The sequence below is a fragment of the Caloenas nicobarica genome, chromosome Z, assembly GCF_036013445.1.
Source record: "Caloenas nicobarica isolate bCalNic1 chromosome Z, bCalNic1.hap1, whole genome shotgun sequence".
Taxonomy (NCBI): Eukaryota; Metazoa; Chordata; class Aves; order Columbiformes; family Columbidae; genus Caloenas; species Caloenas nicobarica.
The window spans coordinates 108,065,704-108,081,979 of NC_088284.1; the positions used below are offsets into that span (position 1 = coordinate 108,065,704).

At 42.3% G+C, this 16,276-nt stretch overlaps 2 protein-coding genes across 6 annotated transcripts in view; both read left to right on the top strand.

The window, feature by feature from the left end:
• DNAJC6 (DnaJ heat shock protein family (Hsp40) member C6) overlaps positions 1-6,925 on the top strand; it is a 49,197-nt gene extending 42,272 nt beyond the window's left edge. For both annotated transcript variants that reach the window (XM_065655945.1, XM_065655944.1), the window contains 4 exons: positions 1,058-1,318; positions 1,688-1,833; positions 3,679-3,855; positions 4,738-6,925. In XM_065655945.1, the coding sequence (XP_065512017.1) occupies positions 1,058-1,318; positions 1,688-1,833; positions 3,679-3,855; positions 4,738-4,839 (686 nt within the window). In that variant the 3' untranslated portion in view covers positions 4,840-6,925. The remainder of the gene's footprint in view (positions 1-1,057; positions 1,319-1,687; positions 1,834-3,678; positions 3,856-4,737) is intronic.
• A 1,722-nt stretch (positions 6,926-8,647) lies between these two features.
• On the top strand, positions 8,648-14,532 carry LEPROT (leptin receptor overlapping transcript). 4 transcript variants are annotated; one of them, XM_065656166.1, is made up of 5 exons: positions 8,648-8,738; positions 8,961-9,036; positions 9,754-9,940; positions 11,223-11,357; positions 12,616-14,532. In XM_065656166.1, exons 1-4 carry the CDS (start codon positions 8,723-8,725, stop codon positions 11,337-11,339), a joined length of 396 nt encoding a protein of 131 aa, XP_065512238.1. In that variant the 5' UTR covers positions 8,648-8,722; the 3' UTR covers positions 11,340-11,357; positions 12,616-14,532. The 4 variants fall into 4 exon arrangements, with proteins under 4 accessions (XP_065512238.1, XP_065512240.1, XP_065512237.1 ...); XM_065656168.1 differs by having other exon boundaries at positions 11,287-11,357; XM_065656165.1 differs by having other exon boundaries at positions 11,223-14,532.
• Positions 14,533-16,276: the final 1,744 nt, after the last annotated feature.

A 16,276-nucleotide genomic window follows, 5' to 3' on the forward strand; every position in this document is an offset into this window, starting at 1 on the left:
ATCACTAATCTGCCCCTAATTTGCAGTTCTGTCTAAAGGTGGAGTCTGAACCCATTTTCATTTGCACCTGGCTACAGAGGGCTGCTTGCTTGACTGCTTAAACAAGCGTTTTCTCCTTGTTTTATCTCAGAAAATGATCAGCAAACCCTCAACTCCAGTGTTAGAAAGGCAGTTCTGACAAATCATTTAAGTTTTTCTTAAAACCCAGCCTGTCAGCTCCTGTGACTCTGGTAAATAGTTGTGGGGTTTTTTTTCCCCTCCCTTTTGTCACTGCCCTCGGCTCTTTTCAAGCCATTGTGGTTTTGTCTGATGTTTGTTTTCTCCTTTGCGTCAGTACCAGCATGGTTCTGGAATTAGGTTTCCCAGTTCCCTCTGCTGGATCGCTAACTGCTCTGCAGGAGCAAAATAAAAAGTCTGCCAAGACCCGTGCCGGAACCATCGAGGTGCTTTTAAAACATGTATTCTGTAGCAAAGTTATGGAGTTTAAAAACAAAGGACTTGGCATCCACAGGATATTTGACCACATTTTTGTTGTTCATGGCTAAGTCAAAAGCACTTGATCCAGTTTCCATGACATGGCTCAGAGCTCAAGGTTGAGTGTGGATGTTAGTCTCAAATAATAAAACATTAACATCACGTTCCTCCCACCACAAACCAAGCCAGAGGAGCTTGCCCTGAAGGAATAAGGTGCTGAAACACGCAGCTCTGTGGGATAGTCTTACATCAGCACAGCATCAGGAGATGCTATTTCAACGTATGTCAACTTGATGTTGCCACCGTGAGACGCAGCAGCTGTGGTTCCCCGTTAGCTGCACGAGCTTTCCCAGTGGGCTGCTACACCGATTCCTGTGCAGCCTTCAAAGGCAGGTGCTGTGTTTTAAGCAGCGACAGGAAAGCTGAAGGGCTTTGCCTGATATTGCAAAAAGAAGTTTGTGGCAGAGCTGAAAATAGGAGCCTGGGCGGGGGGGGGGGTGGCTGTTGAGGTTCCCTCTTGGGAAGGCAAGTCCGGATCCTGTTTGCCAACACTCACCATCACTCCTTTCCCTGTATTCTGCAGGCGGCCCTTCGTTTGCCAGTAAACCGACCACGCCGACGGGCATGGGTGGAGGGTTCCCCCCGTCGCCGCAGAAGCCGTCTCCGCAGCCCATGGGCGGCAGCGGTTGGCAGCAAGGGGCCGGCTACGGCTGGCAGCAGGCACAGGCCAAAGCCCAGCCCAGCGGCCCTCACGCCTCCCCCCAGAACAAGCCCAATTACAACGTGAGCTTCTCAGCGATGCCGGGAGCACAAAACGAGCGTGGAAAAGGACCGGCTAATGTCGGTAAGCTTTTCAGAGCTCGGCACCCAAAAGGTTGTCTCCTTCTAACGTTGCTTTGATGCTCAAACAGCTTAAAAGGTTAGGGTCTAAGCAAGTAAGTCATGCTGATCATTTGATGATATATAAAGTTTAACACTAGTTGTCCTGTCCTAGACTTTACAGCGTGCTAATATTTAGGAAGTCCTGTGTTCCACATAGGCTGCAATAATAATAATAATTGAAAAGTAACATTAGCCTATACCTCTTTAGTGAAAACCTGCACTCATTAGCACTGGGAGATTGTTATAGTGATAAGTGTGGGGGGTGGCTTGGGTAGGAGTGTTAAATAAACCTGTGTTGTGATAACAACTTCAAATCTTTTTGTTTTACAAGATTCAAAACCAAAAGTGTCTGCGGATTTTGAAGATCTATTATCTGGTCAAGGTTTTAATGCTCACAAGGACAAGAAGGGCCCCAAAACAATAGCTGAGATGAGAAAAGAAGAAATGGCTAAGGAGATGGACCCTGAAAAACTAAAAGTAAGCAATATTCTTCTTTATGCTCTTAAAACCATTCATTGTGTCTTTCGTTCTCGTGCTGGAGGCTGCTTGAAACACTGTCCCTGGAAGGTGGAGCGGGCAGTGAGCCACCAGCCGTCCCGCGTGGGCAGCAGCTGAGCAAATCTTCCAGCTCATTTAGTGCCAGCAGCTGTCCCCCGGTTTAGCTCCTACTTTAGTGCGCAGCCTCCGCAGCGTCGCTGGATCCCAAGGACCGTGTGCTGTCTCTCCCGCTCGCTTTCCACAAAGTAGGTGTCTAAACTTGGTAGCATCAGAAACTGCTGCGCTCCCCGCTCACGTGCCAGTCTCCACTGTCTCATCGGAATGAGAGATACTACTTAGAGAAAGTGCTGAGTTTGTCAAAACTCCGTTCTGAAATAACTTCTGACAAATAAACCAGATGAAAGAGCAGTGACCGTCTCTGCCAAGTGCAGGTTTTGGTGCAATGAGAGATGTTCTCCCCATGATAAGATTGCCTTGGGGCAGAAAGGGAGAACTTCCTGCTGTTTGCCCATATAATAAATTCTCGTGTCTTCCCTGGAGCTGTGAACATCCTTTGGAATAGATTTAAAATTCCAGGGTTACATTTCTGTCCTAAACCAGACTTTGGCAAACAGTGGCTTGCTCATTGTTACTGTCAGCGCTACTCCAGCCCTGATTAGCAGGCGCAGCTAATTGAACCAGTCCTCTATCATTAATCTTGCCTGCTTCGGAATTCTTTCATCTCTCTTTAATAAATTGCCAAACTACAGATGTATTAGGAAGGAAGGAAATTCAGGCTGTTCTGCTCTACATTTGAAATACGAAATTACAAATTATAATTACAGCAGGATACAGAACTGAGAGGAAAAGCTTAAGCAAAAGCCAAGCAAACTTCTAGAAAACTGAGTAAGTGAATTTTTTTTAAAAAATAGTATTTTTTAAAAATCTTGTGGAAAGGTTTTAATGCTTGGAAAATGTGTGCCGGCAACCATGCTGAACACAAATGTCAGCCACGTGCAACCAAGTCTGTCGGGCCATCAAGTGTGCAGTAGTTTTCCCAGTTCATAAGCTCCGCAACTTGAGCAGTTCATGTGGTACTACTCAACGTGTGCAACATTCCCCCCTAGCAAGCCGCCGAATCACTGAAGCACCCAGCTGATTCTCCCTTCCCCATTCCCCTTGCTCTGATGCATTTTATTCCATTGAGTCACTTCAGCCTGGAACTGTTAAACCTATTTCCACTTTGGTTTTCATGTTCGCTTCCCTTTCCTCCTCACCTTCCCCAGCTGTAGGCTAAGATGGCAACCACTAAGGGTGACTACATGATCTAGAAAAGTGGGCTAGCTATTGCTTTATTTGACTGCTGGGTTGCAGGTAGCAAATAGGCACATGGAGAGAATTGAGGCTTCTGACTTAGAGCTTAAAAAGATTTGCATTGAAGCCAAACTCCAACATGAGTCTTTTTAACTCCAGACATGCACAAAAGATACACATCCACAGCAGAGTTCTAGGCGAGCTTACTTTAGGTGTGCAATTAGGCTTGCTAAAGAGCCACACAGTTAAGCATTTCATTTATCTTTTGAGTATTCCATCTAATGACTGTTGATAAGTGTTACCAACTCAGTACTTTTAGCACGGAAGCTGCTCAAGGTGTCTTAATTTTTATATCACTGCTTGAAAGTTAATGACAAAGTAGAGACTGACAAATATCTTCCAAAGCTTCGCTAAAGCTTGGAAAGAAATATAAAATGCTCCTTGGAGTCATTGCTATTGAAATGAAGAAACTTTTTCCTACTGGACTATCTAATGTAAGGCATAAATTGAGAGTGGCGTTATGTTCTCCAGATCCTGGAATGGATTGAAGGGAAGGAGAGAAATATAAGAGCCCTGCTGTCCACCATGCATACAGTCTTGTGGGCCGGGGAGACCAAGTGGAAACCTGTTAGTATGGCGGATCTTGTCACGCCAGAGCAAGTGAAGAAGGTCTACAGGCGGGCAGTGCTTGTCGTTCATCCCGACAAGGTAAGGCTGTCCTAGTTTCATGTTGTTCAGAAATAGGCACTGTTCTCTTTAATTATAAAGTGTTGGATGCGACTGCTTAATTTATTGGTGCAAACAGCTGTGTAGAAAGCAGTGGTTCAAGGTTTTTGCCGGTTTCTGAAAGGTGAGAGCTCTCAGCACTCAGCCCTGAGGCTGTGCTTAGTACGTGCTGCTTCAAGCAATGAAGATTCAGATCTTCAGCTTTTGTCACCCTCACTTTGACTCTAAGCCGTACTGGTGGCGAACAACAGTCTAGAATATTGTGCCTGGTTAAGGAGATGAAGGTGCGATAAAGCACATGAAAAGGCAGCGGGTTTAAAATCAAACTTCTAAAATGGAAGAATCAGCTTATCTGGTTATCCCACTTGTGGATTTGCTGCTCGCACTTGCCAACCAGAGTGAGATGGCACCATCTGGGAAAATCTTTGGTGACGATGAGGCTTCCACTTCTAAGGAAATGGAGGCCCTGAGAGTTCCAGGGCAGTGGGCAAAGCTCGAGAAGATGTGGGCTGCCCAGAGGCATGCAGGAATATTGTTTTTAGCAAGGAAGGGTGTCGGGTACCAGCTCTTGCCCTTCAGGGCAGGTAAAATGCCTCTTGCAAAGCCTAAGTTGGATTTTTTTTTTGCTTTATCACACTTGGGGGGTTATCAGCTCTGAGGAGCAGGAGAGCTGAAGAGCCAGGAGATTCTTAAGCTGTAAGGAAGGTAAGCAGCCCTCAACAGTAGCTTATTCTGATCAAAGAATAAGTGAGAACTCTCTGTGGAAAGTGAACAATAACTGCTTGAGAATCTAGCTGCTCAAATGTCAACTTTTTGTAGTCTGGTTCAGTAGATGTGATATCCCTCTTTCTGTTTTTATTCCAGGCTACTGGGCAGCCGTATGAACAATATGCAAAGATGATATTTATGGAGTTAAATGATGCCTGGTCAGAATTTGAAAACCAAGGACAAAAACCCTTGTATTAGGTACTTTCTCAGTCTCCACTACAGACCTGTGCTAGTGCTTAAATAGTCTCTTGTCACAAATGTCACGGATCAAGCAAGCTCTGGCTGGAAATTCAGAAGTTTCAGAAAACAAAGGGCCTAATACTTATCATGAAGAACAAGAGAAAGGTTTCCGTATACTTGTATCCAGAACCCTGAGCTGAGAGGAACTCTAGCCACCTGGCTTGTCCTATGGGAGCCACAGGGCTACAGTTTCTTGTAACTTTTATATTTTTCTTTGGATTCAAGTGAGGCGAGAGAGGACACATTCTGGGAAAAGGTGGAATTGTTCTGTCTCTGACACAGTGTAGCTGGTGATTTTTTTTTTTTTTTTTTTGTGATTATGTCATATGGCAACACTTCAGTTGAGTTCAGTAACTGGTGGTGAAGCCCAGATTTCGATGTACTTTCTTCCTAAGTTCGGATCAAACCTTTATCAAATTTAAGTGCTCAGCTGTGGTTTAGACACACATCTAACAGTCACCATTTGCTGCTTAATTGCTCATATAGTAGATTATGCCTGATTAGAGACGAAGCTGAATCCTGGGTTGGATCAGTGTGGCAGCTGACTGCTGCTTCTGCATTAATACTGTATTTCGTCTCACAGTCCAGCAGTGAAATGTGCAGAAGAAATCCCCCAGCATTATGGAGCAAGTGTCTTTTAAAGCAAACAACAAGTAATCGATGTTAAACAGCACCTTGTTGGTTTGTTAAACAGCAGTTCTGGGGGAATAGGGAATTGGGGGGAAGGGTGAATGTACTTCATTTTCCCTGAAGTTCTCATCAACAGCTTGAAACGATCAAACAAAAGAAATATCAACAAACTAAAACTCTGCTGCAAAGTTCTAGAAACTTCCTAGTCTATAAGTAACTCTTCCCCTCCTGAGGATTCAGATTTTTCCAGCCCACTTTCGTCACCTCTATGCCTTTATCAGCTCCAGAGCACTTGGCAAAGGCTCTTGGTGGAGTGCAGCCTGTTGCAACTTCACTGCTCAGACCACGGTGTACCAGCTGTCATGTAGATATCTGTGGACCGGGTCTGATTTTTGAGGTAAATACAGTGCAAATTGGTTATCTTAAAAAGTTTATATTGGACCAAAGCAATAATATCACAAGGAGATATCTCTGATGCTAAAACCGAAGCATCTTTCCTAATTAAAAAGCAATTTACACTCTTCACCCCAAATTCTGGCATTCTCCTTTTGTAGAATAACTGAAGTTTAGCAGTTTATTGATCAACATGTTGTATCTGTATTTGAGCTTTGAAAATGCAGGTATATTAAAAAGGTGGGCAGGAAATAATTTGTATTTACTGCTTAAGGAACAGGTTGCCATCGTTGGTGAGTCTTTAAAGCTGGTGGTTTTTAAAGACAATCCACTCGTTGCACTTAACGTTTTCAAGTGGCAAAACTTTTACTGCAAAGACAGTGTGTCAAAGTACATTGCTTTCTGTATAAAAGTCATCTTTTTGTTGTATTGGTCCATTATTTACTACAATTAATTGAAAATGTGAAACCAACACATAGGTCTCCTTTTACATAAAAGACCTTAAGATAATAGTAACAAACTGGATGTTATTTATTAATGTTTTGATCCAGTATGTGCTTGTCTTATTTAAAGAGATAACTGGAATGTGAATCATGTTCCTGTGATTTGTTGGTTTATTGTTTCTCATTCACATTTGTAGATATTGTGACCTATGCCTATATAATAAAAAGGATCTCGTTACTATAATGTACTTTTTTAATAATGAAAACTACATTAGCTTTGTATCGAGTTTGTCATGGCACATAACTCTGGATACTCATATGTTCATAAAATACAAATCCATCATTAAACTTTATCTACCAAAAGAACCCCTACCCCACTTAAGCTTTGATTACTTCCATCCCTGATGTTTTTATGGATGCATGAAAGTATTAGGATGTATGTATATCAAAACAGTTAACTAAAAAAAAAAAATTCTTGTCATATCTGGTAGTGACAGAGGTTATCAATGTTCGGGTTTACTGTTTGACTAAATTATTGTAATTTTTGTAAATACAGTATATACTCAACGAAATTGTGACTGGTCTAAAACATTTGTATATACATTAAAAAGCTCAAATTAACAAATTTGGGTATCTTTTGTGCTTGTGGGGAAAAACTCTACCTTCTTGCTTTAAACACAGTTCGGAGTAATTTATCTGCAAATGCTGGATAAACAACAACGAATCCGTGTATGTTAAATGGAAACTTCTTTTGTCTACAATGTGTTATACCACCTCTGGTGGGTGGGACCTGTGTGGTACACATAAAGGTAACCATAGATTACCTGCTCTAGAGACAAATACTTTTTTCTTTCCTAGAGCTTTTATTTCCTCAAGAAAGAAGCCAGTTCCCATTACTGCAAACAGATTACAAGAACAGTAAGGGCTTCATTTAGACAACATTTGCAATGGGAAAATATATGCAGCCTTTTGTGCTTGAGAAAAAAACCCTTCAACCCAGCTGATAGAGAAGATGGCAACTTAACTCGCTTCTACTTTTCGATTGTTTAGACAAGTTAAGTCAGGTATGCATGCATATTTATTGCAGGTATAAAGCTGTTTACATCAGCAGCAGCTGCACCAAGATGTAAGCTTGTATTAAAATCCCTATGGGTTTTTTGCTTGTTCATGGCAGCCAAAGGTTTTGCAGTATGGGAAGGTACAGTGAAAGGATCTCTGTCTAATTTTCTATTTCTGTGCCTCAAAATAAGCCCAGAAATGCTGAGCTCGGTTGCTCCTCACAAGCCGTGACCAGACCCCATGGTTACCATCTCACACCATACGGGTGTTGTGCCTTGGTTCGTTTCAATATTGCGTCTTAAAGTGGTCGCTGATGCCATGCGATAATTCACAGGTTGGCATTACAGGTGGTTTTCCCAAATTAAGACATTTTGGAAACAATTTGTCACTTCCTGTTACGTTACTACACTTCAAAGACGCACAGCCAAGCCAGTCAGCAAACGTGGCGCCTGACAAAATTTTCACTTGAAGCATTTAGCTACTTATGCATTATAATTAGTCAGCCTTCTTGGCTCTAAATTGTTTAAAATTAATAATGAAATTGGGGGAAAAAAGTGTGTATAAGAGAAGATATGAAATACGAAGGGCTGGGAGGCAGAGATGAGAGATATCTAAAGAAAACCTTGCCCGAGGTGTGTATCCAAAAGGCTGTACAAAACCTCCCTCAAAAAGGCTGTTCTTGGGTCAAAAATGGGGACCCAAAAATATAAGGCTTGAAAAGGCCGATCTTGAAAAATACTTGTCTTAAAAACATTGGTCTTAAAAAAAAAAAAAAAGGACGTGCCCTTCTTGGTGCGGACTAGCAGCAGCACAGGGCCCTGTTGAAGGTCCTAAGGAGGCACCATATGAAGCGAGCAGGCGCATGGGTTGGGTTTTTTTGGGGTGAAAACAGGGGGTTCAAGGAGCAGGCTGCAAACCGGCACTGACTGATGGGCGGGGGGTCTTTAAAACCGTGTTTATGTGTTTAAATCCTGCCCGCGCCACATGTATACATCTGTTTACACAGGCATACACTTTACATGTACGTATATATGTGCGTTTGTGTGTATATACATTAAACGCCCGCCCCGGGGCCTGACAAGCGGCAGTGAAGCACCGCCCCGTCGCCATGGCAACGGGCGGCTCCCGGCGCCTTAAAGGGCGCGCCGCCCCCTTTCCCGAGCGAGCGCGGGGCCGCCCGGGAGTGGCCTCAGAGGTGACGCGGGCCCTTTAAGGCGGCCGGTCACGTGGCGCAGGAGGGGGCGGGGCGGAGCGGCCGGTAAGGCGGAAGTCGCTCCGTCGCCACCTCAGCTCGGCGTCGTTCGAGAGCCCCGAACATGGCGGGGATCAAAGGTACCGAGCGCTCCCGCCCGCGGGCCGCGAACCTCCGGCTGAGGCGGCGGAGCGGCCGGGCCGGCTTGGGCTGGGCTGGGCTGGGCTGGGCTGGGCTGGGCTGGGCTGGGCTGCCACTTCCCGGGCGTCGCCTCAGCGGGGGAGTGGGCGGCGCGGGGTGACCGGTGAGGCGGTTCCCGCCTCCCGCCCTGTCCCCTCAGCGCCAGCCTTGTGCCGTTGCAGCTCTCGTGGCCCTGTCCTTCAGCGGAGCCATCGGGCTGACGTTCCTCATGCTGGGCTGCGCCCTGGAGTACTACGGGTGAGCGGGCCGGCTGCCTTTCCAAAGCTTCCCCCTCTTTATATCGGTTAATTGAGGTGTTAGTCTTTGTTAACTGGGCTGTTTGGCTCTAGGTGTCTTCCAGCCATCACCTGCTTTCTGGCTCTGGACATGCGGCAGTTTGTTGTGATTAAATACCACCTCCTTGCCCAGTACCTGCATTTCTGAAAAAAAATGACAGAAAACAGCCGTATGCTTTCTCAGGAAAAGTGGTGCCATCTTGCTGAACAGTCACTTTCAACCTCCTACAGTTCTTTCCCTCACTTCCCTGTTGCTTTAACCAACCCTCCTACCACCAGACTCCAGCTGGGATTCTTATTACAATTAAAAATCCTGGTGGAGCTCCCGAGAGCCGTCCCAAAGAGATGAGTACGCCAGGGTGCGCCTTTGCGGCCAGCTGCTTTATACCACAGCATCCCTCTAATTTGGGAAAGTTCATGTTTTCCGTCCCATGTTTCCTGTGGGGTGACTCGTTTTTGTGAGGCGGTGGCGTGAGCTCAATCTGCAAGGTGGAATAAATGGAAATAAATTAAGGCTTGGTTGTGTGAGAGAGTGGATCCTGCTAGTGGTTAAATCACGTAATCCACTTTTCAAACCATAAAGTACAGCTATTGCTATTACTCTTTCTAAACACAAGATACTTCTTGTTGAAGCGTCCATCTAAACTGATTGTGTCTTTCCTTCTTGCTCCCTCCCCAGTGTGTACTGGCCTCTGTTTGTCTTAATATTTTACTTCATCTGCCCCATTCCCCACTTCATTGCAAAAAGAGTCAGTGATGACAGCGATGCCGCCAGCAGCGCCTGCAGGGAACTGGCCTATTTCTTCACCACTGGAATTGTTGTTTCTGCCTTCGGATTTCCTATAATCCTCGCACGGGTTGAAGCGGTAAGTTCTGCTTGCTAATTTTTATTGTAAGACACCAGTTACCGAGTATAATCTTCAGCTGCACTGTTGCTGCTTGTAAGTCCTGTCTTTAACTTTGTTATTGCGATGTTTCTAAATTCTGATGAAAACAATCACTCTGCTGAAATTGTCAGTTCTGCTTTTTTACCTAAACAAAGGACTTGCATGACTGGAAAGTTTTTAGCTCTTTTTTTTCACCAGATTTGTTTTGGTCCAATATGACAATTATATCCTCGTACACCTCGTGCCCCTCTGTCTCATCAAATTTTGCACCGCTTCTTGCACTACCTTCCTTATTTTTCTCTCAGAACATCTGCTCTCTGCCTCTAGGATGCTGAAAACTTGGTGACTGGAGTGTGTTATCAGTTAAAAGATAAAAGGCCCAACTTCCAGAGCTGCCCTTCTATTTCCAAAGCATTTCCCAAACTCATGCTATGTCCCCTCAAAGTCTGAGGAAATTCTGCTACTGCTTTTCTCTTTGCTTTCTGAACTGCTCTTCAGCGGTGAGATTTTGTCACATTTGTTTTGCAAGGCAAAGGACTCTCTTGTCCTGTCTCCCAAGCTACCCAATGACGTTTTTATATGTTACGTTGTTTTTCCCCTTCAGCCTTTCAGTTTTGCTTAAAACTTATGTGCTTAGTTATAATTTATTTGTAATGCACAATTTCCATGGCACTGTATTTTTGTTTTTTAAGTTGTGGACCTGACAGTAGGGAGAACCAGAAGTGACCACGAGGGGGAACTCTAATTCATAGCTATAGCTTTTAATTAACAGTAAATGCTGCTTATTTAAGTAAACTTAGTTGGGCAGATCATTAAAGAAAGCGATTTACCTTTAAGACCACGTGCTGTTTTCATTGCTTGTTAGTGGCATTTATTTGAAAGGTGATCTCTTATTTTGTTGCATGGTAATTAAAGGAAAGCACTAGTTTCACCAGATTTTTCTATGGCTTCTATACGTTTCAGAGATTTGTATGGCAAGGTAATTATTTTGTTCTAAAACATAGTGTTATTAGCCTGTCTGTTGAAGTGTTGTATTAGTAATGTGAGTGGTTGCTAATTGAATAATTAGTCACATGAATGGTTATTTATTTTTCCGTTTATGCTGTGTCCTGGTTTCAGCTGAGACAGAGTTAATTTTTTTCCTAGTCGCTTTTAGCACCTTTCTGTAGTATTTAGTTTAGTTTGTCTAATGCATATGAATAACTGGCCTGAACCGATGTTACAAGAGCTGCTTTGATTGTTTCATTTCCTTGCATTTCAGATCAAATGGGGAGCCTGTGGTCTGGTGCTGGCTGGCAATGCAGTCATTTTCCTTACTATTTTAGGCTTTTTCCTTGTGTTTGGTAGAGGAGATGACTTTAGCTGGGAACAGTGGTAGGACATCGCGCTGACGCTGGTAATGTTTTACAGCATGTATCACCATATGTATACGCTGTGTGTGTATGTGTGTGTATAACGTGTGTGTGCCCACTGAGATGTACGTGTGTGCATATGCACGTAGTTTTACGTTATCAGATCTTAACATGCTTTTTAAAAACACATTTCAGCCAAAGTTAGAAGACTTTAGTGACAGCTCTCTTCATGTATTCAGTAAAATCTGGAATCACGGTTGCAAATTTGTCCCCAAATAAGTTTACAAAACATAAGCTGTTTTACTAATTTTTTCAGTAGATGTGCATTAACTTTTGTTTTAATCACAGTAGTATCATTGATACACGTGATATTGTCAGCATGCCTGTTGTTTTTTTTTAACCGTGTAATCAAAATAGGCCAATATAAAGATAATCCTACTTGGTATTGTTCAGCTTGATGGATCTTTTTGCTCTGATTATGGATGAATGAGTACTTGTTTTTATTTGGGTAATTGTAATTTTAGTGTGTTTTCTTGATAACATAAAACCAAACATAGGGCATGCCAACTCATTTACTACCTGATTGAAGACAAAGAAAGTAACCCTGGTTAAAAATCCTTCCTTCTGCTTATGGTGTTCATTTAAATAATAAATCCCCTCCAAAGATACTTAGGCTTTATCCCTGTTCAACTTAACTGTGGATATATTTTCAGAATAATATATTTTAATGCTTCGAGCTGACATTACTTCCCTTATGAAGGTTCACAAAAGAAGAAACTACACTCAGGACACTTACAATCACAATGTAGTATACAACTCTGTATTCTTACATGTGAAATGCCTGAATTGCAAAGAAGTGAGTGTTCTGCTGGGTAGGACTTCGTATCTCTTCAGTTCTCATTGCTTTTAAAACATACTTACTCTACTACTTTTGTCTGTAAGAATAGATTGTTGTAGTAAAACACTATATTTTAAAATAGCATTATCCCAGTAAACATTCACATAGCCACACTTAGAAAAGTAAACTTTATTACTGTTTTGATTTGCTGAATCCTGCAAATTGTGGAAGCATGTAGTTTTGTCCAGACACATTCTGATACAACTCCAGAAGACATTTCAGTCATCTACCAAGGGGTAGAGGAAGAGACACCTTAGTTTATTCTTTCTTTGAAAAAAACAGATATGAAGTGGTTTCTTCTCTGTGAAGTAAGACGCTGAATTCCTGCATAGGGTATGTTTTACTGTTGTGAGTTCTTTAGACTAGCAGATTGCAAATGAGTGTTTTACAGTTGTGTGGGGCAGTTCACAGCTGGCTGCTGTCACCCTGTGCAGCTGGGAGCGACACTATGGAACCAGGCGATAGAATCCACCCTCCAAAACGCGGCAGCTTCACCAGCACTATGCTTTTTGCCCCTAAAGTTGCATGGAACTATTTGTGCTGCTCTCCAAACTCTCTCGATACTCATGTACTGCAAAACAGTGTCCTGTGGATTGCTGTGCAGAGCAAAAGTTCACAAATTAATGAATGTTGCATGAGCGCTCAGATGCTGGGCACAGAAGTCATTCTGTGGTCCAAGTAATGGAGCATCGCTGAGGTAGGGATGGAATACCAGGTTTCAGGAAGGTTAATTACATGTTTCAAATGTAAACTTTAAATGTGTGTCAGGTGAACAGTACAGTGTAGTGGTATTTTATGCTGAAGTGTGTCTAGGCTGTTGTTCTTGAAGAACTAACATTAAAGGACAGTGTTTTTCTGGATGTTAATGCTTCATCAAAGACGTAGCAGGAATATACTTGTAAAGATGCTGTGTGTGCGTAAACAAATTCTCTTGCAGTGTCTTCTGCCTGACTTTAGATGAAATCTGTTGGACTCTACTGATTTGTAAAGTATTGCTATGGAAATTATTTGTTCAAATATGAGCCAGGTTGTTCAGAGTGATCATAGTTTCCATGTATAAGCCCTGTTTTGGTTTTTGGAGAAGTTGCTTTTTTTCCTATACTGTGGCATTTTTCATTCAAATTGGTGAAGTAAAACGGCAACAGTAATACACAATTTAAGTGCCTGATCCTGCAAATGCCTAAAGTTATTGCTAACAATTCTGTTTAATTCCTGTTAAAGTACTTGTGTGCTGGCTGGGTTTGGTTCTTGAGTATTGTTACTCCTCACAATTTATGTACCGAAAGCTGCAATAGATTTCTACAAAACTACTCAATTACTGATGGAATTTTGCTTTCAAGACAGGGGTGTGAAAAACAGCTGAGATTAATTTTTCTTTAGAGAATCATTATTTGTAGAATCTGTTCTAGATCTATTGGTAAATAGTGTCCTTGTGGCAGATCAGGATACAGGCAGCAAACATGACAATCTGAAATTAAAAGAAGGACTAAGAAGTACAGTCCTGAAGAGAGGTTGCTTCTTTGAGAAATTATTCTGTTGTACTGTGTGTCCTTTGATATTACTGTGGTTGGTGGGTATCTCATGGAATGGCAGGTGAATGTTGAATGGAGAAAGTCAATGCTTTTTTTTTTTCCCTTCTTTTGAAGCACCTACACACACTAATCCTTAATGTGAACTTCATGCGGTTTTCACCGTGGACTTTTATTTCAAATGCTTAACTTTAAAAATCGTGTTTAACGGTGTTTAAATCATGGAAATCTTCCTTGACCTCCTCCAAAGTAAATTTGCTTGAATGAGTCTTTGATATCCAATAGTCGGGGTAAAAAAAAAGTCAGTGCGCTTTTTTTTTTAATCGATAGCTTCACTCATTCACACAAAGCTGGTGCTTTGATGGCCAGTCCTGGGCATAATGTCACTGTCTGCCAGTAGCAATTCACTGTGGTTTCTCTGAAATTGTTTTCCTATATGGAACTGAATACTATGTATCCAAAGTGCCTTAATTTCGATACTATGCTGATTTTTTAAAATTTTTTTTTGGTGAATGCATATACACATGGCAATATCACTATGTTTCATAATCAGGTAAAAATCTGTTACTGCATTTTATAAAGCTTCCTTGTCAACTAATCATGTTTTCTGTAATTTGGAATGCAGTGCAGCTTTTGTAACTTTTGTAAACACTTTTTATTTTCTGCGATTGCCAGGTTCTTGAGAGGATGAAGTATTAAAACATGCAAATTAAAACATATTCTACTTTTCTTTTTGAATTGTCTAATAAAACTGACTTTTTGAGTTGTCTAATAAACATACCTGATGCTTAAGGATTTGTCTGTCTTAAATTTCAAGAGGTGACAGTGACAACAGACTCTTGTGTGAGAAGATAAGAGAAACAACATACCCAGTGGTGCTTTCATAATGGTATTGTTGCTGTCAGGCATGGCCGCAGTGGGAGGTTAATGAACAATTCAAGTGTCTCTTGTACTGGTGTTGATATTTCTTAATTGCTTTGGAGAGAAATGGGGTTTTCAGGTGGACTCTCAGTATTGGGACCCTTGGGGACTATTTTGCCAGGTGTTCTTTCTCCCAGAGCTCCTTCACATCTTTTTTTCTGGAGATACACAGTGCTTGTCTTGGCTCTGCAGAGCCGTCGGTATTTGGCTGCTTGGTCACCGAGAAGGTCAGTCAGCGCTGAGGAGGTCAGAACACAGGGGAATGAATTGCAGAAGCCCTGACCTAACCGCAGTAGGTGGAATGACTGTTCCGTCATGTGTTATTGTAGAGGTCATATTCAGATATGCAGGTAAGTTATCAGCACTTATCTCTTACATACATGGTAAATCTGTGAGCTTTTTAAAGGTGTTCAGAAAAAGATGGTGTGGAAGATAATACTTGACCTCTTCCACTTTCCTTGCTTCAAAAGAGTCCAGAGTGAGACACGTCTGCTCTGTCAGCGCTGATGGAGCTGGGGGGCAGGAGGCATCAAAGCTCTTTCTTTTCTAGGTCAGTACTCCTGTAGTTGAGTTGGTGGATATATTAAGTGGGTGATTTTGACCCCACCAGTGCTTGTTAAAATGAAGCCTGTTCAGTTATAATATTTTAATCCGTTTGTGAAAGCACCCACCAGCAGAAGGCGGCTATAGTGTCTGTGTTCTGAACAGCTGATGCTTTCTGTTTACAGCGATGATTTGAGCAACTAAGCTTTGGAGAAGGTGAGTATATTTGTGCTTTGAATCAGTTACCTGCTGGCTTTGCCCTGGTTTGCAAAATGAATGTTTGGGCCTGGTGTTGTGTACTGTCCAGCACAACTTGTGCTTTGCGTCTGGAGTAACTTCAGGCTCTAGGCTTGGTTTCTGAGCTCCCTTATTTAACCCAGTTCTGGATTTGCTAGGAGTATCTGTATGGTATAACTTTTATTTCCTATCCCTCACACCCTTGTTCTTGTAGCTGCTTGTTTTTGCAGTTAACAGAGCTGTTTCCTGTCAACTTATACTTAGCTGAAGGAAAAAAAAAATATGTATAAGGGGTCAGGAGCAGGGGGTACTAGTTACCATCTTGCACTGGTTTTGTAGTCTGTCCAGTCCTTCAGGAAAGCTGGTAACCTTCCTAACTGGCTATGACCCTGGGTAACTTTAAAAAAAAAACCCAAAACTTAAACCCTTCAATCCTATAAAATGAATGTAAACTCATTAATACTGGGGAGTTAATAAAACAAACTTGTCCTAGTAAACCACATGTAGATTTTTATTGTTAAACAAAACGATATAAAGCTCTAAAATGATCTCTATAATCCCAATCTCAATAGTTAACACAGCACGACTTTTAAGGGACTGCATCATTTGCTCTGCGGGGATTGTTTCTGATCTGTGATAATGGATGAAAAGACTGTTTCATTAAGTTCCATGCACACCAGGTACTAATGACTAGTTGATTTAAGTGGTCCCAGCAAATACATGACCAGTATGTACTGGGGGCTTTACAGGGAAGTGTCTCTTGGTAAAACATGTAAGGAAGCATTGACTGGTGAATTGTGATTAAATTTTAAAGATCAGCTGGACACTTGTGGGG